The 27,957-nt window shown below is 48.6% G+C and overlaps 1 protein-coding gene across 1 annotated transcript in view; it reads left to right on the top strand.

Annotated features, from left to right (window-relative positions):
• Positions 1-27,957, top strand: part of LOC137313286 (hexokinase-2-like) — a 173,280-nt gene that overhangs the window by 137,247 nt on the left and 8,076 nt on the right. The window contains exons 6-8 of the mRNA XM_067979411.1: positions 17,565-17,664; positions 19,729-19,912; positions 22,614-22,763. Coding sequence (XP_067835512.1) covers positions 17,565-17,664; positions 19,729-19,912; positions 22,614-22,763 — 434 coding nt within the window. The remainder of the gene's footprint in view (positions 1-17,564; positions 17,665-19,728; positions 19,913-22,613; positions 22,764-27,957) is intronic.

Genomic DNA, 27,957 nt, shown 5'->3' with positions numbered 1-27,957 from the left:
TCCTGAACTCCCCGTGTTTCTAATACTGCTGTCCTGAACTCCCTGTGTTTCTAATACTGCTGTCCTGAACTCCCTGTGTTTCTAATACTGCTGTCCTGAACTCCCTGTGTTTCTAATACTGCTGTCCTGAACTCCCTGTGTTTCTAATACTGCTGTCCTGAACTCCCTGTGTTTCTAATACTGCTGTCCTGAACTCCCTGTGATTGTAATACTGCTGTCCTGAACTCCCTGTGTTTCTAATACTGCTGTCCTGAACTCCCTGTGTTTCTAATACTGCTGTCCTGAACTCCCTGTGTTTCTAATACTGCTGTCCTGAACTCCCTGTATTTCTAATACTGCTGTCCTGAACTCCCTGTGTTTCTCATACTGCTGTCCTGAACTCCCCGTGTTTCTAATACTGCTGTCCTGAACTCCCTGTGTTTCTAATACTGCTGTCCTGAACTCCCTGTGTTTCTAATACTGCTGTCCTGAACTCCCTGTGTTTCTAATACTGCTGTACTGAACTCCCCGTGTTTCTAATACTGCTGTCCTGAACTCCCTGTGTTTCTAATACTGCTGTCCTGAACTCCCTGTGTTTCTAATACTGCTGTCCTGAACTCCCTGTGTTTCTGATACTGCTGTCCTGAACTCCCTGTGTTTCTAATACTGCTGTCCTGAACTCCCTGTGTTTCTGATACTGCTGTCCTGAACTCCCTGTGTTTCTGATACTGCTGTCCTGAACTCCCTGTGTTTCTAATACTGCTGTCCTGCACTCCCTGTGTTTCTCATACTGCTGTCCTGAACTCCCTGTGTTTCTAATACTGTTGTCCTGAACTCCCTGTGTTTCTAATACTGTTGTCCTGAACTCCCTGTGTTTCTAATACTGCTGTCCTGAACTCCCTGTGTTTCTAATACTGCTGTCCTGAACTCCCTGTGTTTCTCATACTGCTGTCCTGAACTCCCTGTGTTTCTAATACTGCTCTCCTGCACTCCCTGTGTTTCTAACACTGCTGTCCTGAACTCCCTGTGTTTCTAATACTGCTGTCCTGAACTCCCTGTGTTTCTAATACTGCTGTCCTGAACTCCCTGTGTTTCTAATACTGCTCTCCTGCACTCCCTGTGTTTCTAACACTGCTGTCCTGAACTCCCTGTGTTTCTAATACTGCTGTCCTGAACTCCCTGTGTTTCTAATACTGCTGTCCTGAACTCCCTGTGTTTCTAATACTGCTGTCCTGAACTCCCTGTGTTTCTGATACTGCTGTCCTGAACTCCCTGTGTTTCTGATACTGCTGTCCTGAACTCCCTGTGTTTCTAATACTGTTGTCCTGAACTCCCTGTGTTTCTAATACTGCTGTCCTGAACTCCCTGTGTTTCTAATACTGCTGTCCTGAACTCCCTGTGTTTCTAATACTGCTGTCCTGCACTCCCTGTGTTTCTGATACTGCTGTCCTGAACTCCCTGTGTTTCTAATACTGCTGTCCTGAACTCCCTGTGTTTCTAATACTGCTGTCCTGAACTCCCTGTGTTTCTAATACTGCTGTCCTGCACTCCCTGTGTTTCTGATACTGCTGTCCTGCACTCCCTGTGTTTCTGATACTGCTGTCTTGAAATCCCTGTGTTTCTAATACTGCTGTCCTGAACTCCCTGTGTTTCTAATACTGCTGTCCTGAACTCCCTGTGTTTCTAATACTGCTGTCCTGAACTCCCTGTGTTTCTAATACTGCTGTCCTGAACTCCCTGTGTTTCTAATACTGCTGTCCTGAACTCCCTGTGTTTCTAATACTGCTGTCCTGAACTCCCTGTGTTTCTGATACTGCTGTCCTGCACTCCCTGTGTTTCTGATACTGCTGTCCTGAACTCCCTGTGTTTCTGATACTGCTGTCCTGAACTCCCTGTGTTTCTAATACTGCTGTCCTGAACTCCCTGTGTTTCTAATACTGCTGTCCTGAACTCCCTGTGTTTTTGATACTGCTGTCCTGAACTCCCTGTGTTTCTGATACTGCTGTCCTGAACTCCCTGTGTTTCTAATACTGCTGTCCTGAACTCCCTGTGTTTCTAATACTGCTGTCCTGAACTCCCTGTGTTTCTAATACTGCTGTCCTGCACTCCCTGTGTTTCTGATACTGCTGTCCTGAACTCCCTGTGTTTCTAATACTGCTCTCCTGCACTCCCTGTGTTTCTAACACTGCTGTCCTGAACTCCCTGTGTTTCTAATACTGCTGTCCTGAACTCCCTGTGTTTCTAATACTGCTGTCCTGCACTCCCTGTGTTTCTGATACTGCTGTCCTGAACTCCCTGTGTTTCTAATACTGCTGTCCTGAACTCCCTGTGATTGTAATACTGTTGTCCTGAACTCCCTGTGTTTCTAATACTGCTGTCCTGAACTCCCTGTGTTTCTAATACTGTTGTCCTGAACTCCCTGTGTTTCTAATACTGCTGTCCTGAACTCCCTGTGATTGTAATACTGTTGTCCTGAACTCCCTGTGTTTCTAATACTGCTGTCCTGAACTCCCTGTGTTTCTAATACTGCTGTCCTGAACTCCCTGTGTTTCTAATACTGTTGTCCTGAACTCCCTGTGTTTCTAATACTGCTGTCCTGAACTCCCTGTGTTTCTAATACTGCTGTCCTGAACTCCCTGTGTTTCTAATACTGCTGTCCTGAACTCCCTGTGTTTATAATACTGCTGTCCTGAACTCCCTGTGTTTCTAATACTGCTGTCCTGAACTCCCTGTGTTTATAATACTGCTGTCCTGAACTCCCTGTGTTTCTAATACTGCTGTCCTGAACTCCCTGTGTTTCTAATACTGCTGTCCTGAACTCCCTGTGTTTCTAATACTGCTGTCCTGAACTCCCTGTGATTGTAATACTGTTGTCCTGAACTCCCTGTGTTTATAATACTGCTGTCCTGAACTCCCTGTGTTTCTAATACTGTTGTCCTGAACTCCCTGTGTTTCTAATACTGCTGTCCTGAACTCCGTGTTTCTAATACTGCTGTCCTGAACTCCCTGTGTTTCTGATACTGCTGTCCTGAACTCCCTGTGTTTCTAATACTGCTGTCCTGAACTCCCTGTGTTTATAATACTGCTGTCCTGAACTCCCTGTGTTTATAATACTGCTGTCCTGAACTCCCTGTGTTTCTAATACTGCTGTCCTGAACTCCCTGTGTTTCTAATACTGCTGTCCTGCACTCCCTGTGTTTCTGATACTGCTGTCCTGCACTCCCTGTGTTTCTGATACTGCTGTCTTGAACTCCCTGTGTTTCTAATACTGCTGTCCTGAACTCCCTGTGTTTCTAATACTGCTGTCCTGAACTCCCTGTGTTTCTAATACTGCTGTCCTGAACTCCCTGTGTTTCTAATACTGCTGTCCTGAACTCCCTGTGTTTCTAATACTGCTGTCCTGAACTCCCTGTGTTTCTAATACTGCTGTCCTGAACTCCCTGTGTTTCTGATACTGCTGTCCTGCACTCCCTGTGTTTCTGATACTGCTGTCCTGAACTCCCTGTGTTTCTAATACTGCTGTCCTGAACTCCCTGTGTTTCTAATACTGCTGTCCTGAACTCCCTGTGTTTCTAATACTGCTGTCCTGAACTCCCTGTGTTTTTGATACTGCTGTCCTGAACTCCCTGTGTTTCTGATACTGCTGTCCTGAACTCCCTGTGTTTCTAATACTGTTGTCCTGAACTCCCTGTGTTTCTAATACTGCTGTCCTGAACTCCCTGTGTTTCTAATACTGCTGTCCTGAACTCCCTGTGTTTCTAATACTGCTGTCCTGCACTCCCTGTGTTTCTGATACTGCTGTCCTGAACTCCCTGTGTTTCCAATACTGCTGTCCTGAACTCCCTGTGTTTCTAATACTGCTGTCCTGAACTCCCTGTGTTTCTAATACTGCTGTCCTGCACTCCCTGTGTTTCTGATACTGCTGTCCTGAACTCCCTGTGTTTCTAATACTGCTGTCCTGAACTCCCTGTGATTGTAATACTGTTGTCCTGAACTCCCTGTGTTTCTAATACTGCTGTCCTGAACTCCCTGTGTTTCTAATACTGCTGTCCTGAACTCCCTGTGATTGTAATACTGTTGTCCTGAACTCCCTGTGTTTCTAATACTGCTGTCCTGAACTCCCTGTGTTTCTAATACTGCTGTCCTGAACTCCCTGTGTTTCTAATACTGTTGTCCTGAACTCCCTGTGTTTCTAATACTGCTGTCCTGAACTCCCTGTGTTTCTAATACTGCTGTCCTGAACTCCCTGTGTTTCTAATACTGCTGTCCTGAACTCCCTGTGTTTATAATACTGCTGTCCTGAACTCCCTGTGTTTCTAATACTGCTGTCCTGAACTCCCTGTGTTTATAATACTGCTGTCCTGAACTCCCTGTGTTTCTAATACTGCTGTCCTGAACTCCCTGTGTTTCTAATACTGCTGTCCTGAACTCCCTGTGTTTCTAATACTGCTGTCCTGAACTCCCTGTGATTGTAATACTGTTGTCCTGAACTCCCTGTGTTTATAATACTGCTGTCCTGAACTCCCTGTGTTTCTAATACTGTTGTCCTGAACTCCCTGTGTTTCTAATACTGCTGTCCTGAACTCCGTGTTTCTACTGCTGTCCTGAACTCCCTGTGTTTCTGATACTGCTGTCCTGAACTCCCTGTGTTTCTAATACTGCTGTCCTGAACTCCCTGTGTTTATAATACTGCTGTCCTGAACTCCCTGTGTTTATAATACTGCTGTCCTGAACTCCCTGTGTTTCTAATACTGCTGTCCTGAACTCCCTGTGTTTCTAATACTGCTGTCCTGCACTCCCTGTGTTTCTGATACTGCTGTCCTGCACTCCCTGTGTTTCTGATACTGCTGTCTTGAACTCCCTGTGTTTCCAATACTGCTGTCCTGAACTCCCTGTGTTTCTAATACTGCTGTCCTGAACTCCCTGTGTTTCTAATACTGCTGTCCTGAACTCCCTGTGTTTCTAATACTGCTGTCCTGAACTCCCTGTGTTTCTAATACTGCTGTCCTGAACTCCCTGTGTTTCTAATACTGCTGTCCTGAACTCCCTGTGTTTCTGATACTGCTGTCCTGCACTCCCTGTGTTTCTGATACTGCTGTCCTGAACTCCCTGTGTTTCTAATACTGCTGTCCTGAACTCCCTGTGTTTCTAATACTGCTGTCCTGAACTCCCTGTGTTTCTAATACTGCTGTCCTGAACTCCCTGTGTTTTTGATACTGCTGTCCTGAACTCCCTGTGTTTCTGATACTGCTGTCCTGAACTCCCTGTGTTTCTAATACTGTTGTCCTGAACTCCCTGTGTTTCTAATACTGCTGTCCTGAACTCCCTGTGTTTCTAATACTGCTGTCCTGAACTCCCTGTGTTTCTAATACTGCTGTCCTGCACTCCCTGTGTTTCTGATACTGCTGTCCTGAACTCCCTGTGTTTCTAATACTGCTCTCCTGCACTCCCTGTGTTTCTAACACTGCTGTCCTGAACTCCCTGTGTTTCTAATACTGCTGTCCTGCACTCCCTGTGTTTCTGATACTGCTGTCCTGAACTCCCTGTGTTTCTAATACTGCTGTCCTGAACTCCCTGTGATTGTAATACTGTTGTCCTGAACTCCCTGTGTTTCTAATACTGCTGTCCTGAACTCCCTGTGTTTCTAATACTGTTGTCCTGAACTCCCTGTGTTTCTAATACTGCTGTCCTGAACTCCCTGTGATTGTAATACTGTTGTCCTGAACTCCCTGTGTTTCTAATACTGCTGTCCTGAACTCCCTGTGTTTCTAATACTGCTGTCCTGAACTCCCTGTGTTTCTAGTACTGTTGTCCTGAACTCCCTGTGTTTCTAATACTGCTGTCCTGAACTCCCTGTGTTTCTAATATTGCTGTCCTGAACTCCCTGTGTTTCTAATACTGCTGTCCTGAACTCCCTGTGTTTATAATACTGCTGTCCTGAACTCCCTGTGTTTCTAATACTGCTGTCCTGAACTCCCTGTGTTTATAATACTGCTGTCCTGAACTCCCTGTGTTTCTAATACTGCTGTCCTGAACTCCCTGTGTTTCTAATACTGCTGTCCTGAACTCCCTGTGTTTCTAATACTGCTGTCCTGAACTCCCTGTGATTGTAATACTGTTGTCCTGAACTCCCTGTGTTTATAATACTGCTGTCCTGAACTCCCTGTGTTTCTAATACTGTTGTCCTGAACTCCCTGTGTTTCTAATACTGCTGTCCTGAACTCCGTGTTTCTAATACTGCTGTCCTGAACTCCCTGTGTTTATAATACTGCTGTCCTGAACTCCCTGTGTTTCTAATACTGCTGTCCTGAACTCCCTGTGTTTATAATACTGCTGTCCTGAACTCCCTGTGTTTATAATACTGCTGTCCTGAACTCCCTGTATTTCTAATACTGCTGTCCTGAACTCCGTGTTTCTAATACTGTTGTCCTGAACTCCCTGTGTTTCTAATACTGCTGTCCTGAACTCCCTGTGTTTCTAATACTGTTGTCCTGAACTCCCTGTGTTTCTAATACTGCTGTCCTGAACTCCCTGTGTTTCTAATACTGCTGTCCTGAACTCCCTGTGTTTCTAATACTGCTGTCCTGAACTCCCTGTGTTTCTAATACTGCTGTCCTGAACTCCCTGTGTTTCTAATACTGCTGTCCTGAACTCCCTGTGGTTGTAATACTGCTGTCCTGCACTCCCTGTGTTTCTAATACTGCTGTCCTGAACTCCCTGTGTTTCTAATACTGCTGTCCTGAACTCCCTGTGTTTCTAATACTGCTGTCCTGAACTCCCTGTGTTTCTAATGCTGCTGTCCTGAACTCCCTGTGTTTCTAATACTGCTGTCCTGAACTCCCTGTGTTTCTAATACTGCTGTCCTGAACTCCCTGTGATTGTAATACTGCTGTCCTGCACTCCCTGTGTTTCTAATACTGCTGTCCTGAACTCCCTGTGTTTCTAATACTGCTGTCCTGAACTCCCTGTGTTTCTAATACTGCTGTCCTGAACTCCCCGTGTTTCTAATACTGCTGTCCTGAACTCCCTGTGTTTCTAATACTGCTGTCCTGAACTCCCTGTGTTTCTGATACTGCTGTCCTGAACTCCCTGTGTTTCTGATACTGCTGTCCTGAACTCCCTGTGTTTCTAATACTGCTGTCCTGAACTCCCTGTGTTTCTAATACTGCTGTCCTGAACTCCCTGTGTTTCTAATACTGTTGTCCTGAACTCCCTGTGTTTCTAATACTGCTGTCCTGAACTCCCTGTGTTTCTAATACTGCTGTCCTGAACTCCCTGTGTTTCTAATACTGCTGTCCTGAACTCCCTGTGTTTCTAATAGTGCTGTCCTGAACTCCCTGTGTTTCTAATACTGCTGTCCTGAACTCCCTGTGTTTCTAATACTGCTGTCCTGAACTCCCTGTGTTTCTAATACTGCTGTCCTGAACTCCCTGTGTTTCTGATACTGCTGTCCTGAACTCCCTGTGTTTCTGATACTGCTGTCCTGAACTCCCTGTGTTTCTAATACTTCTGTCCTGAACTCCCTGTGTTTCTGATACTGCTGTCCTGAACTCCCTGTGTTTCTAATACTGCAGTCCTGAACTCCCTGTGTTTCTGATACTGCTGTCCTGAACTCCCTGTGTTTCTAATACTGCTGTCCTGAACTCCCTCTGATTGCAATACTGCTGTCCTGAACTCCCTGTGTTTCTAATACTGCTGTCCTGAACTCCCTGTGTTTCTAATACTGCTGTCCTGAACTCCCTGTGTTTCTGATACTGCTGTCCTGAACTCCCTGTGTTTCTGATACTGCTGTCCTGAACTCCCTGTGTTTCTAATACTTCTGTCCTGAACTCCCTGTGTTTCTAATACTGCTGTCCTGAACTCCCTGTGTTTCTAATACTGTTGTCCTGAACTCCCTGTGTTTCTAATACTGCTGTCCTGAACTCCCTGTGATTGTGATACTGCTGTCCTGAACTCCCTGTGTTTCTGATACTGCTGTCCTGAACTCCCTGTGTTTCTAATACTGCTGTCCTGAACTCCCTGTGTTTCTGATACTGCTGTCCTGAACTCCCTGTGTTTCTAATACTTCTGTCCTGAACTCCCTGTGTTTCTAATACTGCTGTCCTGAACTCCCTGTGTTTCTAATACTGTTGTCCTGAACTCCCTGTGTTTCTAATACTGCTGTCCTGAACTCCCTGTGATTGTAATACTGCTGTCCTGAACTCCCTGTGTTTCTGATACTGCTGTCCTGAACTCCCTGTGTTTCTGATACTGCTGTCCTGAACTCCCTGTGTTTCTAATACTGCTGTCCTGAACTCCCTGTGTTTCTAATACTGCTGTCCTGAACTCCCTGTGTTTCTGATACTGCTGTCCTGAACTCCCTGTGATTGTAATACTGCTGTCCTGAACTCCCTGTGTTTCTAATACTGCTGTCCTGAACTCCCTGTGTTTCTAATACTGCTGTCCTGCACTCCCTGTGTTTCTAATACTGCTGTCCTGAACTCCCTGTGTTTCTAATACTGCTGTCCTGAACTCCCTGTGTTTCTAATACTGCTGTCCTGAACTCCCTGTGTTTCTAATACTGCTGTCCTGAACTCCCTGTGTTTCTAATACTGCTGTCCTGAACTCCCTGTGTTTCTAATACTGTTGTCCTGAACTCCCTGTGTTTCCAATACTGCTGTCCTGAACTCCCTGTGTTTCTAATACTGCTGTCCTGAACTCCCTGTGTTTCTAATACTGTTGTCCTGAACTCCCTGTGTTTCTAATACTGTTGTCCTGAACTCCCTGTGTTTCTAATACTGTTGTCCTGAACTCCCTGTGTTTCTAATACTGTTGTCCTGAACTCCCTGTGTTTCTAATACTGCTGTCCTGAACTCCCTGTGTTTCTAATACTGTTGTCCTGAACTCCCTGTGTTTCTAATACTGTTGTCCTGAACTCCCTGTGTTTCTAATACTGCTGTCCTGAACTCCCTGTGTTTCTAATACTGTTGTCCTGAACTCCCTGTGTTTCCAATACTGCTGTCCTGAACTCCCTGTGTTTCTAATACTGCTGTCCTGAACTCCCTGTGTTTCTAATACTGTTGTCCTGAACTCCCTGTGTTTCCAATACTGCTGTCCTGAACTCCCTGTGTTTCTAATACTGTTGTCCTGAACTCCCTGTGTTTCTAATACTGTTGTCCTGAACTCCCTGTGTTTCTAATACTGCTGTCCTGAACTCCCTGTGTTTCTAATACTGCTGTCCTGAACTCCCTGTGTTTCTAATACTGTTGTCCTGAACTCCCTGTGTTTCTAATACTGTTGTCCTGAACTCCCTGTGTTTCTAATACTGCTGTCCTGAACTCCCTGTGTTTCTAATACTGCTGTCCTGCACTCCCTGTGTTTCTAATACTGCTGTCCTGCACTCCCTGTGTTTCTAATACTGCTGTCCTGAACTCCCTGTGTTTCTAATACTGTTGTCCTGAACTCCCTGTGTTTCTAATACTGTTGTCCTGAACTCCCTGTGTTTCTAATACTGCTGTCCTGCACTCCCTGTATTTCTAATACTGTTGTACTGAACTCCCTGTGTTTCTAATACTGCTGTCCTGAACTCCCTGTGTTTCTAATACTGCTGTCCTGCACTCCCTGTGTTTCTAATACTGCTGTCCTGAACTCCCTGTGTTTCTAATACTGTTGTCCTGAACTCCCTGTGTTTCTAATACTGCTGTCCTGAACTCCCTGTGTTTCTAATACTGCTGTCCTGCACTCCCTGTGTTTCTAATACTGCTGTCCTGCACTCCCTGTGTTTCTAATACTGCTGTCCTGAACTCCCTGTGGTTGTAATACTGCTGTCCTGCACTCCCTGTGTTTCTAATACTGCTGTCCTGAACTCCCTGTGTTTCTAATACTGTTGTCCTGAACTCCCTGTGTTTCTAATACTGCTGTCCTGCACTCCCTGTGTTTCTAATACTGCTGTCCTGCACTCCCTGTGTTTCTAATACTGCTGTCCTGAACTCCCTGTGGTTGTAATACTGCTGTCCTGAACTCCCTGTGTTTCTAATACTGCTGTCCTGCACTCCCTGTGTTTCTAATACTGCTGTCCTGCACTCCCTGTGTTTCTAATACTGCTGTCCTGAACTCCCTGTGTTTCTAATACTGCTGTCCTGAACTCCCTGTGTTTCTAATACTGTTGTCCTGAACTCCCTGTGTTTCTAATACTGCTGTCCTGAACTCCCTGTGTTTCTAATACTGCTGTCCTGAAATCCCTGTGTTTCTAATACTGCTGTCCTGCACTCCCTGTGTTTCTAATACTGCTGTCCTGAACTCCCTGTGTTTCTAATACTGCTGTCCTGAACTCCCTGTGTTTCTAATACTGTTGTCCTGAACTCCCTGTGTTTCTAATACTGCTGTCCTGAACTCCCTGTGTTTCTAATACTGCTGTCCTGAACTCCCTGTGTTTCTAATACTGTTGTCCTGAACTCCCTGTGTTTCTAATACTGCTGTCCTGAACTCCCTGTGATTGTGATACTGCTGTCCTGCACTCCCTGTGTTTCTAATACTGCTGTCCTGAACTCCCTGTGTTTCTAATACTGTTGTCCTGAACTCCCTGTGATTCTAATACTGTTGTCCTGAACTCCCTGTGTTTCTAATACTGTTGTCCTGAACTCCCTGTGTTTCTAATACTGCTGTCCTGAACTCCCTGTGATTGTGATACTGCTGTCCTGCACTCCCTGTGTTTCTAATAGTGCTGTCCTGAACTCCCTGTGTTTCTAATACTGTTGTCCTGAACTCCCTGTGATTCTAATACTGTTGTCCTGAACTCCCTGTTTTTCTAATACTGTTGTCCTGAACTCCCTGTGTTTCTAATACTGTTGTCCTGAACTCCCTGTGTTTCTCATACTGTTGTCCTGAACTCCCTGTGTTTCTAATACTGCTGTCCTGCACTCCCTGTGTTTCTAATACTGCTGTCCTGAACTCCCTGTGTTTCTAATACTGTTGTCCTGAACTCCCTGTGATTCTAATACTGTTGTCCTGCACTCCCTGTGTTTCTAATACTGCTGTCCTGAACTCCCTGTGTTTCTAATACTGTTGTCCTGAACTCCCTGTGTTTCTAATACTGTTGTCCTGAACTCCCTGTGTTTCCAATACTGCTGTCCTGAACTCCCTGTGTTTCTAATACTGTTGTCCTGCACTCCCTGTGTTTCTAATACTGCTGTCCTGAACTCCCTGTGTTTCTAATACTGTTGTCCTGAACTCCCTGTGTTTCTAATACTGTTGTCCTGAACTCCCTGTGTTTCCAATACTGCTGTCCTGAACTCCCTGTGTTTCTAATACTGCTGTCCTGAACTCCCTGTGTTTCTAATACTGCTGTCCTGAACTCCCTGTGTTTCTAATACTGCTGTCCTGAACTCCCTGTGTTTCTAATACTGTTGTCCTGAACTCCCTGTGTTTCTAATACTGCTGTCCTGAACTCCCTGTGTTTCTAATACTGCTGTCCTGAACTCCCTGTATTTCTAATACTGCTGTCCTGAACTCCCTGTGTTTCTAATACTGCTGTCCTGAACTCCCTGTGTTTCTAATACTGTTGTCCTGATCTCCCTGTGTTTCTAATACTGCTGTCCTGAACTCCCTGTGTTTCTAATACTGCTGTCCTGAACTCCCTGTGTTTCTAATACTGCTGTCCTGAACTCCCTGTGTTTCTAATACTGTTGTCCTGAACTCCCTGATTTTCTAATACTGTTGTCCTGAACTCCCTGTGTTTCTAATACTGCTGTCCTGAACTCCCTGTGTTTCTAATACTGTTGTCCTGAACTCCCTGTATTTCTAATACTGTTGTCCTGAACTCCCTGTGTTTCTAATACTGCTGTCCTGAACTCCCTGTGTTTCTAATACTGCTGTCCTGCACTCCCTGTGTTTCTAATACTGCTGTCCTGAACTCCCTGTGTTTCTAATACTGCTGTCCTGAACTCCCTGTGTTTCTAATACTGTTGTCCTGAACTCCCTGTGTTTCTAATACTGCTGTCCTGAACTCCCTGTGTTTCTAATACTGCTGTCCTGAACTCCCTGTGTTTCTAATACTGTTGTCCTGAACTCCCCGTGTTTCTAATACTGCTGTCCTGAACTCCCCGTGTTTCTAATACTGCTGTCCTGAACTCCCTGTGTTTCTAATACTGCTGTCCTGAACTCCCTGGGTTTCTAATACAGTTGTCCTGAACTCCCCGTGTTTCTAATACTGCTGTCCTGAACTCCCTGTGTTTCTAATACTGCTGTCCTGAACTCCCTGTGTTTCTAATACTGTTGTCCTGAACTCCCCGTGTTTCTAATACTGCTGTCCTGAACTCCCTGTGTTTCTAATACTGCTGTCCTGAACTCCCTGTGTTTCTAATACTGCTGTCCTGAACTCCCTGTGTTTCTAATACTGCTGTCCTGAACTCCCTGTGTTTCTAATACTGTTGTCCTGAACTCCCCGTGTTTCTAATACTGCTGTCCTGAACTCCCTGTGTTTCTAATACTGTTGTCCTGAACTCCCTGTATTTCTAATACTGCTGTCCTGAACTCCCTGTGTTTCTAATACTGTTGTCCTGAACTCCCTGTGTTTCTAATACTGCTGTCCTGAACTCCCTGTGTTTCTAATACTGCTGTCCTGAACTCCCTGTGTTTCTAATACTGCTGTCCTGAACTCCCTGTGATTGTAATACTGCTGTCCTGAACTCCCTGTGTTTCTAATACTGCTGTCCTGAACTCCCCGTGTTTCTAATACTGCTGTCCTGAACTCCCTGTGATTGTAATACTGCTGTCCTGAACTCCCTGTGTTTCTAATACTGCTGTCCTGAACTCCCTGTGTTTCTAATACTGCTGTCCTGAACTCCCTGTGTTTCTCATACTGCTGTCCTGAACTCCCTGTATTTCTAATACTGCTGTCCTGAACTCCCTGTGTTTCTAATACTGCTGTCCTGAACTCCTTGTGATTCTAATACTGCTGTCCTGAACTCCTTGTGTTTCTAATACTGCTGTCCTGAACTCCTTGTGATTCTAATACTGCTGTCCTGAACTCCCTGTGTTTCTAATACTGCTGTCCTGAACTCCCTGTGTTTCTGATACTGTTGTCCTGAACTCCCTGTGTTTCTAATACTGTTGTCCTGAACTCCCTGTGTTTCTAATACTGCTGTCCTGAACTCCCTGTGTTTCTAATACTGCTGTCCTGAACTCCCTGTGTTTCTAATACTGTTGTCCTGAACTCCCTGTGTTTCTAATACTGCTGTCCTGAACTCCCTGTATTTCTAATACTGTTGTCCTGAACTCCCTGTATTTCTAATACTGCTGTCCTGCACTCCCTGTGTTTCTAATACTGCTGTCCTGAACTCCCTGTGTTTCTAATACTGCTGTCCTGAACTCCCTGTGTTTCTAATACTGTTGTCCTGAACTCCCCGTGTTTCTAATACTGCTGTCCTGATCTCCCTGTGTTTCTAATACTGCTGTCCTGAACTCCCTGTGTTTCTAATACTGTTGTCCTGAACTCCCCGTGTTTCTAATACTGCTGTCCTGAACTCCCTGTGTTTCTAATACTGCTGTCCTGAGCTCCCTGTGTTTCTGATACTGCTGTCCTGAACTCCCTGTGTTTCTAATACTGCTGTCCTGAACTCCCTGTGTTTCTAATACTGTTGTCCTGAACTCCCTGTGTTTCTAATACTGCTGTCCTGAACTCCCTGTGTTTCTAATACTGCTGTCCTGAACTCCCTGTGTTTCTAATACTGTTGTCCTGAACTCCCCGTGTTTCTAATACTGCTGTCCTGAACTCCCTGTGTTTCTAATACTGTTGTCCTGAACTCCCTGTATTTCTAATACTGCTGTCCTGAACTCCCTGTGTTTCTAATACTGTTGTCCTGAACTCCCTGTGTTTCTAATACTGTTGTCCTGAACTCCCTGTGTTTCTAATACTGCTGTCCTGAACTCCCTGTGATTGTAATACTGCTGTCCTGAACTCCCCGTGTTTCTAATACTGCTGTCCTGAACTCCCTGTGTTTCTAATACTGCTGTCCTGAACTCCCTGTCTTTCTAATACTGCTGTCCTGAACTCCCTGTGTTTCTAATACTGCTGTCCTGAACTCCCTGTGTTTCTAATACTGTTGTCCTGAACTCCCTGTGTTTCTAATACTGCTGTCCTGAACTCCCTGTGTTTCTAATACTGCTGTCCTGAACTCCCTGTGTTTCTAATACTGTTGTCCTGAACTCCCTGTGTTTCTAATACTGCTGTCCTGAACTCCCTGTGTTTCTAATACTGTTGTCCTGAACTCCCTGTGTTTCTAATACTGCTGTCCTGAACTCCCTGTGTTTCTAATACTGTTGTCCTGAACTCCCTGTGTTTCTAATACTGCTGTCCTGAACTCCCTGTGTTTCTAATACTGCTGTCCTGAACTCCCTGTGTTTCTAATACTGCTGTCCTGAACTCCCTGTCTTTCTAATACTGCTGTCCTGAACTCCCTGTGTTTCTAATACTGCTGTCCTGAACTCCCTGTGTTTCTAATACTGCTGTCCTGAACTCCCTGTGTTTCTAATACTGTTGTCCTGAACTCCCTGTGTTTCTAATACTGCTGTCCTGAACTCCCTGTGTTTCTAATACTGCTGTCCTGAACTCCCTGTGTTTCTAATACTGTTGTCCTGAACTCCCTGTGTTTCTAATACTGCTGTCCTGAACTCCCTGTGTTTCTAATACTGTTGTCCTGAACTCCCTGTGTTTCTAATACTGTTGTCCTGAACTCCCTGTGTTTCTAATACTGTTGTCCTGAACTCCCTGTGTTTCTGATACTGCTGTCCTGAACTCCCTGTGTTTCTAATACTGCTGTCCTGAACTCCCTGTGTTTCTAATACTGCTGTCCTGAACTCCCTGTGTTTCTAATACTGCTGTCCTGAACTCCCTGTGTTTCTAATACTGCTGTCCTGAACTCCCTGTGTTTCTAATACTGTTGTCCTGAACTCCCTGTGTTTCTAGTACTGCTGTCCTGAACTCCCTGTGTTTCTAATACTGCTGTCCTGAACTCCCTGTGTTTCTAATACTGCTGTCCTGAACTCCCTGTGTTTCTAATACTGTTGTCCTGAACTCCCTGTGTTTCTAATACTGCTGTCCTGAACTCCCTGTGTTTCTAATACTGTTGTCCTGAACTCCCTGTGTTTCTAATACTGCTGTCCTGAACTCCCTGTGTTTCTAATACTGCTGTCCTGAACTCCCTGTGTTTCTAATACTGTTGTCCTGAACTCCCTGTGTTTCTAATACTGTTGTCCTGAACTCCCTGTGTTTCTAATACTGTTGTCCTGAACTCCCTGTGTTTCTGATACTGCTGTCCTGAACTCCCTGTGTTTCTAATACTGCTGTCCTGAACTCCCTGTGTTTCTAATACTGCTGTCCTGAACTCCCTGTGTTTCTAATACTGCTGTCCTGAACTCCCTGTGTTTCTAATACTGCTGTCCTGAACTCCCTGTGTTTCTAATACTGTTGTCCTGAACTCCCTGTGTTTCTAGTACTGCTGTCCTGAACTCCCTGTGTTTCTAATACTGCTGTCCTGAACTCCCTGTGTTTCTAATACTGCTGTCCTGAACTCCCTGTGTTTCTAATACTGTTGTCCTGAACTCCCTGTGTTTCTAATACTGCTGTCCTGAACTCCCTGTGTTTCTAATACTGTTGTCCTGAACTCCCTGTGTTTCTAATACTGCTGTCCTGAACTCCCTGTGTTTCTAATACTGCTGTCCTGAACTCCCTGTGTTTCTAATACTGCTGTCCTGAACTCCCTGTGTTTCTAATACTGCTGTCCTGAACTCCCTGTGTTTCTAATACTGTTGTCCTGAACTCCCTGTGTTTCTAATACTGCTGTCCTGAACTCCCTGTGTTTCTAATACTGTTGTCCTGAACTCCCTGTGTTTCTAATACTGCTGTCCTGAACTCCCTGTGTTTCTAATACTGCTGTCCTGAACTCCCTGTGATTCTAATACTGCTGTCCTGAACTCCCTGTGTTTCTAATACTGCTGTCCTGAACTCCCTGTGTTTCTAATACTGCTGTCCTGCACTCCCTGTGTTTCTAATACTGCTGTCCTGAACGCCCTGTGTTTCTAATACTGCTGTCCTGCACTCCCTGTGTTTCTAATACTGCTGTCCTGAACTCCCTGTGATTCTAATATTGCTGTCCTGAACTCCCTGTGTTTCTAATACTGCTGTCCTGAACTCCCTGTGTTTCTAATACTGCTGTCCTGAACTCCCTGTGTTTCTAATACTGCTGTCCTGAACTCCCTGTGTTTCTAATACTGCTGTCCTGAACTCCCTGTGTTTCTAATACTGCTGTCCTGAACTCCCTGTGTTTCTAATACTGCTGTCCTGAACTCCCTGTGTTTCTAATACTGCTGTCCTGAACTCCCTGTGTTTCTAATACTGCTGTCCTGAACTCCCTGTGTTTCTAATACTGTTGTCCTGAACTCCCTGTGTTTCTAATACTGCTGTCCTGAACTCCCTGTGTTTCTAATACTGCTGTCCTGAACTCCCTGTGTTTCTAATACTGCTGTCCTGAACTCCCTGTGATTCTAATACTGCTGTCCTGAACTCCCTGTGATTCTAATACTGCTGTCCTGAACTCCCCGTGTTTCTAATACTGCTGTCCTGAACTCCCCGTGTTTCTAATACTGCTGTCCTGAACTCCCCGTGTTTCTAATACTGCTGTCCTGAACTCCCCGTGTTTCTAATACTGCTGTCCTGAACTCCCTGTGTTTCTAATACTGCTGTCCTGAACTCCCTGTGTTTCTAATACTGCTGTCCTGAACTCCCCGTGTTTCTAATACTGCTGTCCTGAACTCCCCGTGTTTCTAATACTGCTGTCCTGAACTCCCCGTGTTTCTAATACTGCTGTCCTGCACTCCCTGTGTTTCTGATACTGCTGTCCTGCACTCCCCGTGTTTCTAATACTGCTGTCCTGAACTCCCCGTGTTTCTAATACTGCTGTCCTGAACTCCCTGTGTTTCTAATACTGCTGTCCTGAACTCCCCGTGTTTCTAATACTGCTGTCCTGAACTCCCTGTGTTTCTAATACTGTTGTCCTGAACTCCCTGTGTTTCTAATACTGTTGTCCTGCACTCCCTGTGTTTCTAATACTGTTGTCCTGAACTCCCCGTGTTTCTAATACTGCTGTCCTGAACTCCCTGTGTTTCTAATACTGCTGTCCTGAACTCCCTGTGTTTCTAATACTGCTGTCCTGAACTCCCTGTGTTTCTAATACTGCTGTCCTGAACTCCCTGTGTTTCTAATACTGCTGTCCTGAACTCCCTGTGATTCTAATACTGCTGTCCTGAACTCCCTGTGATTCTCATACTGTTGTCCTGAACTCCCCGTGATTCTAATACTGCTGTCCTGAACTCCCTGTGATTCTAATACTGCTGTCCTGAACTCCCTGTGATTCTAATACTGCTGTCCTGAACTCCCTGTGTTTCTAATACTGCTTTCCTGAACTCCCTGTGTTTCTAATACTGCTGTCCTGAACTCCCTGTGTTTCTAATACTGCTGTCCTGAACTCCCTGTGTTTCTAATACTGCTGTCCTGAACTCCCCGTGTTCCATCCTTTGCTGTGACTGTATGTCTCCGATCTCTCTCTCAGGGTTATGACGTGGCTCCCGTGTCTGTGTTTAGTGAGAGTGTTGTCTCCATGATGAGCTGTGCGTTTCAGGACCACCGGTGTGAGATCGGACTGATCTTGGGTAAGAGATCATCAATAATACTCACAACCACAGAGTGGGGATATCATTTACCCAGCTCAGGCCACGGCCAGTACCGGGCCTGCTCAGTGTTCCTGGTACACACCAGGAGTGTACCACACGTGTCCAGGCCTCTCAACACATGGTTGTGGGGTTGTACATATGGGGCCTCCCATCCTGATTCTCTCTCTTCACCCCTCACTCTGAATTGTCAGGTCGTTTTTCATGTGACTTTTACACTGAAATACTTTCTGATTACAATGTATTAACATATTAATGTTGTGGAGACTGTTTCCAACCATTTGTAGCTGTGTATCTGTGGGCTGTGAAATTCCATCGCCCCTGTGCCCTCTCTCTGAAAGAGCTCTCCCCTCAGTCCCATTCCCTGCCCTTTCACCCCTCACCCCTCACCCCATCGCCCCCGTGCCCTCTCTCTACTCCCATTACACTCCCCTTTTCCCAAACCATTTAAAAAATTTTTCAAATGTTTATCCATTTCCCTTTGAAAATCTGTTATTTTTCTTGCCCCTGTTTCTGGTCATACAATCCGTGCCCGAACACCCCTCATTGTAAAACAGTTTCGTCTATCGCCTCTGTACATTTTATGTTATTGTAAAATAATAATCTGTAATTCAAAAAAACATGAAAGGAGTCAGACAAACCTTAAACGAAGTATTTCTCCCAGAACACTTTCCAGGTGTCAGCTGAGCCTCTGAGGTTGTGGGTTCATAAGGACATAAGAAATAGGAGCAGGAGTAGGCCATTCGGCCCCTCGAGCCTGCTCCGCTGATCACGGTTGATCTTCGAACTCAACTCCACTTTCCCACCCGATCCACTCCAGAGATTTGAGCCCATAATCCAGGCTGACACTCAACAGCACTGTCGGAGGGTCAGGACCGAGGGAGGGCCGCACTGTCGGAGGGTCAGGACCGAGGGAGGGCCGCACTGTCGGAGGGTCAGGACCGAGGGAGGGCCGCACTGTCGGAGGGTCAGTACTGAGGGAGCGCTGCACTGTCGGAGGGTCAGTACTGAGGGAGCGCCGCACTGTCGGAGGGTCAGTACTGAGGGAGCGCTGCACTGTCGGAGGGTCAGTACTGAGGGAGCGTTGCTCTGTCGGAGGGTCAGTACTGAGGGAGAGCCGCACTGTCGGAGGCTCAGTACTGAGAGAGAGCTGCACTGTCGGAGGCTCAGTACTGAGAGAGAGCTGCACTGTCGGAGGCTCAGTACTGAGAGAGAGCTGCACTGTCGGAGGGTCAGTACTGAGGGAGAGCTGCACTGTCGGAGGGTCAGTACTGAGAGAGAGCTGCACTGTCGGGGGGTCAGTACTGAGAGAGAGCTGCACTGTCGGAGGGTCAGTACTGAGAGAGAGCTGCACTGTCGGGGGGTCAGTACTGAGAGAGAGCTGCTCCGTCGGGGGGTCAGTACTGAGAGAGAGCTGCTCTGTCGGGGGGTCAGTACTGAGAGAGAGCTGCACTGTCGGAGGGTCAGTACTGAGGGAGAGCTGCATTGTCGGAGGGTCAGTACTGAGAGAGAGCTGCACTGTCGGAGGGTCAGTACTGAGGGAGAGCTGCATTGTCGGAGGGTCAGTACTGAGAGAGAGCTGCACTGTCGGAGGGTCAGTACTGAGAGAGAGCTGCACTGTCGGAGGCTCAGTACTGAGGGAGAGCTGCACTGTCGGAGGGTCAGTACTGAGGGAGAGCTGCACTGTCGGAGGTACCTTCCTTTGCATGAGACGTTAAACCGAGGTCCCGTCTGCCCTCTCAGTTGGATGTAAACGATCCCATGGCCACTATTTTGAAGAAGAGCAGGGGAGTTCTCCCCGGTGTTCTGGTCAATATTTATCCCTCAACCAACATCACTGAAACAGATTGTCTGGTCATTTATCACATTGCTGTTTGTGGGATCTTGCTGTGCGCAAATTGGCTGCCGCGTTTCCTACATTCCAACAGTGACCAGACTTCAAGAGCACTTCACTGGCTGTAAAGCGCTTTGGGACATCCTGATATTGCAAAAGGCCTTTCTATAAATGCAGGACTGTTTAGCCATGAGTTCTTCCCTTGTTTGCAGGCGCTGGGACAGAGCTCTGTTATATGGAGGAGGTGTGTAATATTGACTTTGTGGAGGGCGATGATCGGTGGGTGTGTGTCGACATGGAGTGGGCGGAGTTTGGACTTGACGGATTTCTGGATCACATCCGGACAGAGTTTGATATGGAGTTGGACAAATGGTCACAGATCCCTGGACATCACCTGTGAGACTCATCATGGTATCGGAGAGGGGATCAGTCAGGGTGGGACTGGGACTGGGACTGTATCGGAGAGGGGATCAGTCAGGGTGGGACTGGGACCAGGACTGTATCGGAGAGGGGATCAGTCAGGGTGGGACTGGGACTGGGACTGGGACTGTATCGGAGAGGGGATCAGTCAGGGTGGGACTGGGACTGGGACTGTATCGGAGAGGGGATCAGTCAGGGTGGGACTGGGACTGGGACTGTATCGGAGAGGGGATCAGTCAGGGTGGGACTGGGACTGGGACTGTATCGGAGAGGGGATCAGTCAGGGTGGGACTGGGACTGGGACTGTATCGGAGAGGGGATCAGTCAGGGTGGGACTGGGACTGGGACTGTATCGGAGAGGGGATCAGTCAGGGTGGGACTGGGACTGGGACTGTATCGGAGAGGGGATCAGTCAGGGTGGGACTGGGACTGGGACTGTATCGGAGAGGGGATCAGTCAGGGTGGGACTGGGACTGGGACTGTATCGGAGAGGGGATCAGTCAGGGTGGGACTGGGACTGGGACTGTATCGGAGAGGGGATCAGTCAGGGTGGGACTGGGACTGGGACTGTATCGGAGAGGGGATCAGTCAGGGTGGGACTGGGACTGGGACTGTATCGGAGAGGGGATCAGTCAGGGTGGGACTGGGACTGGGACCAGGACTGTATCGGAGAGGGGATCAGTCAGGGTGGGACTGGGACTGGGACTGTATCGGAGAGGGGATCAGTCAGGGTGGGACTGGGACTGGGACCAGGACTGTATCGGAGAGGGGATCAGTCAGGGTGGGACTGGGACTGGGACTGTATCGGAGAGGGGATCAGTCAGGGTGGGACTGGGACTGGGACCAGGACTGTATCGGAGAGGGGATCAGTCAGGGTGGGACTGGGACTGGGACTGGGACTGTATCGGAGAGGGGATCAGTCAGGGTGGGACTGGGACTGGGACTGTATCGGAGAAGGGATCAGTCAGGGTGGGACTGGGACTGGGACTGTATCGGAGAGGGGATCAGTCAGGGTGGGACTGGGACTGTATCGGAGAGGGGATCAGTCAGGGTGGGACTGGGACCGGGACTGTATCGGAGAGGGGATCAGTCAGGGTGGGACTGGGACTGTATCGGAGAGGGGATCAGTCAGGGTGGGACTGGGACTGGGACTGTATCGGAGAGGGGATCAGTCAGGGTGGGACTGGGACTGGGACTGTATCGGAGAGGGGATCAGTCAGGGTGGGACTGGGACTGGGACTGTATCGGAGAGGGGATCAGTCAGGGTGGGACTGGGACTGGGACTGTATCGGAGAGGGGATCAGTCAGGGTGGGACTGGGACTGGGACTGTATCGGAGAGGGGATCAGTCAGGGTGGGACTGGGACTGGGACTGTATCGGAGAGGGGATCAGTCAGGGTGGGACTGGGACTGGGACCAGGACTGTATCGGAGAGGGGATCAGTCAGGGTGGGACTGGGACTGGGACTGTATCGGAGAGGGGATCAGTCAGGGTGGGACTGGGACTGGGACCAGGACTGTATCGGAGAGGGGATCAGTCAGGGTGGGACTGGGACTGGGACTGTATCGGAGAGGGGATCAGTCAGGGTGGGACTGGGACTGGGACCAGGACTGTATCGGAGAGGGGATCAGTCAGGGTGGGACTGGGACTGGGACTGTATCGGAGAGGGGATCAGTCAGGGTGGGACTGGGACTGGGACTGTATCGGAGAGGGGATCAGTCAGGGTGGGACTGGGACTGGGACTGTATCGGAGAGGGGATCAGTCAGGGTGGGACTGGGACTGTATCGGAGAGGGGATCAGTCAGGGTGGGACTGGGACCAGGACTGTATCGGAGAGGGGATCAGTCAGGGTGGGACTGGGACCGGGACTGTATCGGAGAGGGGATCAGTCAGGGTGGGACTGGGACTGGGACTGTATCGGAGAGGGGATCAGTCAGGGTGGGACTGGGACTGTATCGGAGAGGGGATCAGTCAGGGTGGGACTGGGACCGGGACTGTATCGGAGAGGGGATCAGTCAGGGTGGGACTGGGACTGTATCGGAGAGGGGATCAGTCAGGGTGGGACTGGGACTGGGACTGGGACTGTATCGGAGAGGGGATCAGTCAGGGTGGGACTGGGACTGGGACTGGGACTGTATCGGAGAGGGGATCAGTCAGGGTGGGACTGGGACTGGGACTGTATCGGAGAGGGGATCAGTCAGGGTGGGACTGGGACCGGGACTGTATCGGAGAGGGGATCAGTCAGGGTGGGACTGGGACTGTATCGGAGAGGGGATCAGTCAGGGTGGGACTGGGACTGGGACTGGGACTGTATCGGAGAGGGGATCAGTCAGGGTGGGACTGGGACCAGGACTGTATCGGAGAGAGGATCAGTCAGGGTGGGACTGGGACTGTATCGGAGAGGGGATCAGTCAGGGTGGGACTGGGACTGGGACTGTATCGGAGAGGGGATCAGTCAGGGTGGGACCGGGACTGGGACTGTATCGGAGAGGGGATCAGTCAGGGTGGGACTGGGACTGGGACTGTATCGGAGAGGGGATCAGTCAGGGTGGGACTGGGACTGTAATATTGGATTCTCTTCTCTCCTGTTCAGTGAGGATGTCCCACTGTCCTGCTCTCAGTATTTGCCGTCGTTCTGGCTGTTCTTTAAAGCTCCTTTTCCCCTCTCATTGCTGCAGGTTTGAACAGATGATCTGTCACATTGGAGAGATTGTCCGCCTCGTTCTGGTGAAATTGGCTTCTGAAAATCTCCTTTTTGGTGGGGTGACCTCAGCAGCTGTGTTGACGAAGGGCATGTTTGGAAACCAGCTCGTTTGTGAACTCGAGGGGTACGTCCCACCATGTCAATGGATGAGGAAAGGACGGGATCGTCTTGTTATCTTATTTTGGTGGAAGAGACAATCCTTCTCCTGTCAGAGTAAACACTGTACCCAAACTCGGAGACCTGGATCGTCTGTATCACTGGTGAAAGGGTGGATGGAGTTTAATGGGGACGGATATAACCTGCTGTCTGTGGGATTGAACGATGAGAATGAGGGTAATGTGTGGAGTTATACAGTGTACGGAGCAAGGCTGGGAATTGGGATTATACAGTGTACGGAGCAGGGCTGGGAATTGGGATTATACAGTGTACGGAGCAGGGCTGGGAATTGGGATTATACAGTGCACGGAGCAGGGCTGGGAATTGGGATTATACAGTGTACGGAGCAGGGCTGGGAATTGGGATTATACAGTGTACGGAGCAGGGCTGGGAATTGGGATTATACAGTGTACGGAGCAGGGCTGGGAATTGGGATCATACAGTGTACGGAGCAGGGCTGGGAATTGGGATTATACAGTGTACGGAGCAGGGCTGGGAATTGGGATTATACAGTGTACGGAGCAGGGCTGGGAATTGGGATTATACAGTGCACGGAGCAGGGCTGGGAATTGGGATCATACAGTGTACGGAGCAGGGCTGGGAATTGGGATTATACAGTGTACGGAGCAGGGCTGGGAATTGGGATTATACAGTGCATGGAGCAGGGCTGGGAATTGGGATTATACAGTGCATGGAGCAGGGCTGGGAATTGGGATTATACAGTGCACGGAGCAGGGCTGGGAATTGGGATCATACAGTGCACGGAGCAGGGTTGGGAATTGGGATCATACAGTGCACGGAGCAGGGTTGGGAATTGGGATTATACAGTGCACGGAGCAAGGCTGGGAATTGGGATTATACAGTGCACGGAGCAGGGCTGGGAATTGGGATTATACAGTGCACGGAGCAGGGTTGGGAATTGGGATTATACTGTGCACGGAGCAGGGCTGGGAATTGGGATTATACAGTGCACGGAGCAGGGCTGGGAATTGGGATTATACTGTGCACGGAGCAGGGCTGGGAATTGGGATTATACAGTGTACGGAGCAGGGCTGGGAATTGGGATTATACAGTGCACGGAGCAGGGCTGGGAATTGGGATCATACAGTGTACGGAGCAGGGCTGGGAATTGGGATCATACAGTGTACGGAGCAGGGCTGGGAATTGGGATTATACAGTGTACGGAGCAGGGCTGGGAATTGGGATTATACAGTGTACGGAGCAGGGCTGGGAATTGGGATTATACAGTGTACGGAGCAGGGCTGGGAATTGGGATTATACAGTGTACGGAGCAGGGCTGGGAATTGGGATTATACAGTGTACGGAGCAGGGCTGGGAATTGGGATTATACAGTGTACGGAGCAGGGCTGGGAATTGGGATTATACAGTGTACGGAGCAGGGCTGGGAATTGGGATTATACAGTGTACGGAGCAGGGTTGGGAATTGGGATTATACAGTGTACGGAGCAGGGCTGGGAATTGGGATTATACAGTGCACGGAGCAGGGTTGGGAATTGGGATTATACAGTGCACGGAGCAAGGCTGGGAATTGGGATGATACAGTGTACGGAGCAGGGCTGGGAATTGGGATCATACAGTGTACGGAGCAGGGCTGGGAATTGGGATTATACAGTGTACGGAGCAGGGCTGGGAATTGGGATCATACAGTGTACGGAGCAGGGCTGGGAATTGGGATTATACAGTGTACGGAGCAGGGCTGGGAATTGGGATTATACAGTGCACGGAGCAGGGCTGGGAATTGGGATTATACAGTGTACGGAGCAGGGCTGGGAATTGGGATTATACAGTGTACGGAGCAGGGCTGGGAATTGGGATTATACAGTGTACGGAGCAGGGCTGGGAATTGGGATTATACAGTGTACGGAGCAGGGCTGGGAATTGGGATCATACAGTGCACGGAGCAGGGTTGGGAATTGGGATTATACAGTGTACGGAGCAGGGCTGGGAATTGGGATTATACAGTGCACGGAGCAGGGTTTGGAATTGGGATTATACAGTGTACGGAGCAGGGCTGGGAATTGGGATTATACAGTGCACGGAGCAGGGCTGGGAATTGGGATTATACAGTGCACGGAGCAAGGCTGGGAATTGGGATTATACAGTGTACGGAGCAGGGCTGGGAATTGGGATTATACAGTGTACGGAGCAGGGCTGGGAATTGGGATCATACAGTGTACGGAGCAGGGCTGGGAATTGGGATCATACAGTGTACGGAGCAGGGCTGGGAATTGGGATTATACAGTGTACGGAGCAGGGCTGGGAATTGGGATCATACAGTGCACGGAGCAGGGTTGGGAATTGGGATTATACAGTGCACGGAGCAGGGCTGGGAATTGGGATTATACAGTGCACGGAGCAGGGCTGGGAATTGGGATTATACAGTGCACGGAGCAGGGTTGGGAATTGGGATTATACAGTGCACGGAGCAGGGTTGGGAATTGGGATTATACAGTGCACGGAGCAGGGTTGGGAATTGGGATTATACAGTGCACGGAGCAGGGCTGGGAATTGGGATTATACAGTGCACGGAGCAGGGTTGGGAATTGGGATTATACAGTGTACGGAGCAGGGCTGGGAATTGGGATTATACAGTGTACGGAGCAGGGCTGGGAATTGGGATTATACAGTGTACGGAGCAGGGCTGGGAATTGGGATTATACAGTGCACGGAGCAGGGCTGGGAATTGGGATCATACAGTGCACGGAGCAGGGCTGGGAATTGGGATTATACAGTGCACGGAGCAGGGCTGGGAATTGGGATTATACAGTGCACGGAGCAGGGCTGGGAATTGGGATTATACAGTGCACGGAGCAGGGCTGGGAATTGGGATCATACAGTGCACGGAGCAGGGCTGGGAATTGGGATTATACAGTGCACGGAGCAGGGCTGGGAATTGGGATTATACAGTGCACGGAGCAGGGCTGGGAATTGGGATTATACAGTGTACGGAGCAGGGCTGGGAATTGGGATCATACAGTGTACGGAGCAGGGCTGGGAATTGGGATTATACAGTGCACGGAGCAGGGCTGGGAATTGGGATTATACAGTGCACGGAGCAGGGCTGGGAATTGGGATTATACAGTGCACGGAGCAGGGCTGGGAATTGGGATTATACAGTGCACGGAGCAGGGCTGGGAATTGGGATTATACAGTGCACGGAGCAAGGCTGGGAATTGGGATTATACAGTGCACGGAGCAGGGCTGGGAATTGGGATTATACAGTGCACGGAGCAGGGCTGGGAATTGGGATTATACAGTGCACGGAGCAGGGCTGGGAATTGGGATTATACAGTGCACGGAGCAGGGCTGGGAATTGGGATTATACTGTGCACGGAGCAGGGCTGGGAATTGGGATTATACAGTGCACGGAGCAGGGCTGGGAATTGGGATTATACAGTGTACGGAGCAGGGCTGGGAATTGGGATTATACAGTGCACGGAGCAGGGCTGGGAATTGGGATTATACAGTGTACGGAGCAGGGCTGGGAATTGGGATCATACAGTGTACGGAGCAGGGCTGGGAATTGGGATTATACAGTGCACGGAGCAGGGCTGGGAATTGGGATTATACAGTGCACGGAGCAGGGCTGGGAATTGGGATTATACAGTGCACGGAGCAGGGCTGGGAATTGGGATTATACAGTGCACGGAGCAGGGCTGGGAATTGGGATTATACAGTGCACGGAGCAAGGCTGGGAATTGGGATTATACAGTACACGGAGCAGGGCTGGGAATTGGGATTATACAGTGCACGGAGCAGGGCTGGGAATTGGGATTATACAGTGCACGGAGCAGGGCTGGGAATTGGGATTATACAGTGCACGGAGCAAGGCTGGGAATTGGGATTATACAGTGCACGGAGCAAGGCTGGGAATTGGGATTATACTGTGCACGGAGCAAGGCTGGGAATTGGGATTATACAGTGCACGGAGCAAGGCTGGGAATTGGGATTATACAGTGTACGGAGCAGGGCTGGGAATTGGGATTATACTGTGTACGGAGCAGGGCTGGGAATTGGGATTATACAGTGTACGGAGCAGGGCTGGGAATTGGGATTATACAGTGTACGGAGCAGGGCTGGGAATTGGGATTATACAGTGTACGGAGCAGGGTTGGGAATTGGGATTATACAGTGTACGGAGCAGGGCTGGGAATTGGGATTATACAGTGCACGGAGCAAGGCTGGGAATTGGGATTATACAGTGCACGGAGCAGGGCTGGGAATTGGGATTATACAGTGCACGGAGCAGGGCTGGGAATTGGGATTATACAGTGTACGGAGCAGGGCTGGGAATTGGGATTATACAGTGTACGGAGCAGGGCTGGGAATTGGGATTATACAGTGCACGGAGCAAGGCTGGGAATTGGGATTATACTGTGCACGGAGCAAGGCTGGGAATTGGGATTATACAGTGTACGGAGCAAGGCTGGGAATTGGGATTATACAGTGTACGGAGCAGGGCTGGGAATTGGGATTATACAGTGCACGGAGCAGGGTTGGGAATTGGGATTATACAGTGCACGGAGCAGGGTTGGGATTTGGGATTATACTGTGTACGGAGCAGGGCTGGGAATTGGGATTATACAGTGTACGGAGCAGGGCTGGGAATTGGGATTATACTGTGTACGGAGCAGGGCTGGGAATTGGGATTATACAGTGTACGGAGCAGGGCTGGGAATTGGGATTATACAGTGTACGGAGCAGGGCTGGGAATTGGGATTATACAGTGTACGGAGCAGGGCTGGGAATTGGGATTATTCAGCGTACGGAGCAGGGCTGGGAATTGGGATTATTCAGCGTACGGAGCAGGGTTGGGATTTGGGATTATACAGTGTACGGAGCAGGGCTGGGAATTGGGATTATACAGCGTACGGAGCAGGGTTGGGAATTGGGATCATACAGTGTACGGAGCAGGGTTGGGATTTGGGATTATACAGCGTACGGAGCAGGGTTGGGATTTGGGATTATACAGTGTACGGAGCAGGGCTGGGAATTGGGATTTTTCTGTGTACGCAGCAGGGTTGGGAATTGGGATTATTTTTATGGAAAGTTTGGAACTCTCAGTCCCGTGCAGTCAGACTAAAGCAAACCGCATCCTCAGAGTGGGAGGTGGATAGTGGCTGTGGTTTATAATGAGGTTT

The sequence above is a fragment of the Heptranchias perlo genome, unplaced genomic scaffold (genome assembly GCF_035084215.1).
Source record: "Heptranchias perlo isolate sHepPer1 unplaced genomic scaffold, sHepPer1.hap1 HAP1_SCAFFOLD_462, whole genome shotgun sequence".
Classification (NCBI taxonomy): domain Eukaryota; kingdom Metazoa; phylum Chordata; class Chondrichthyes; order Hexanchiformes; family Hexanchidae; genus Heptranchias; species Heptranchias perlo.
Note: the sequence above shows the minus strand (reverse complement) of the source record. Positions and strands in the feature narration are given on the sequence as shown.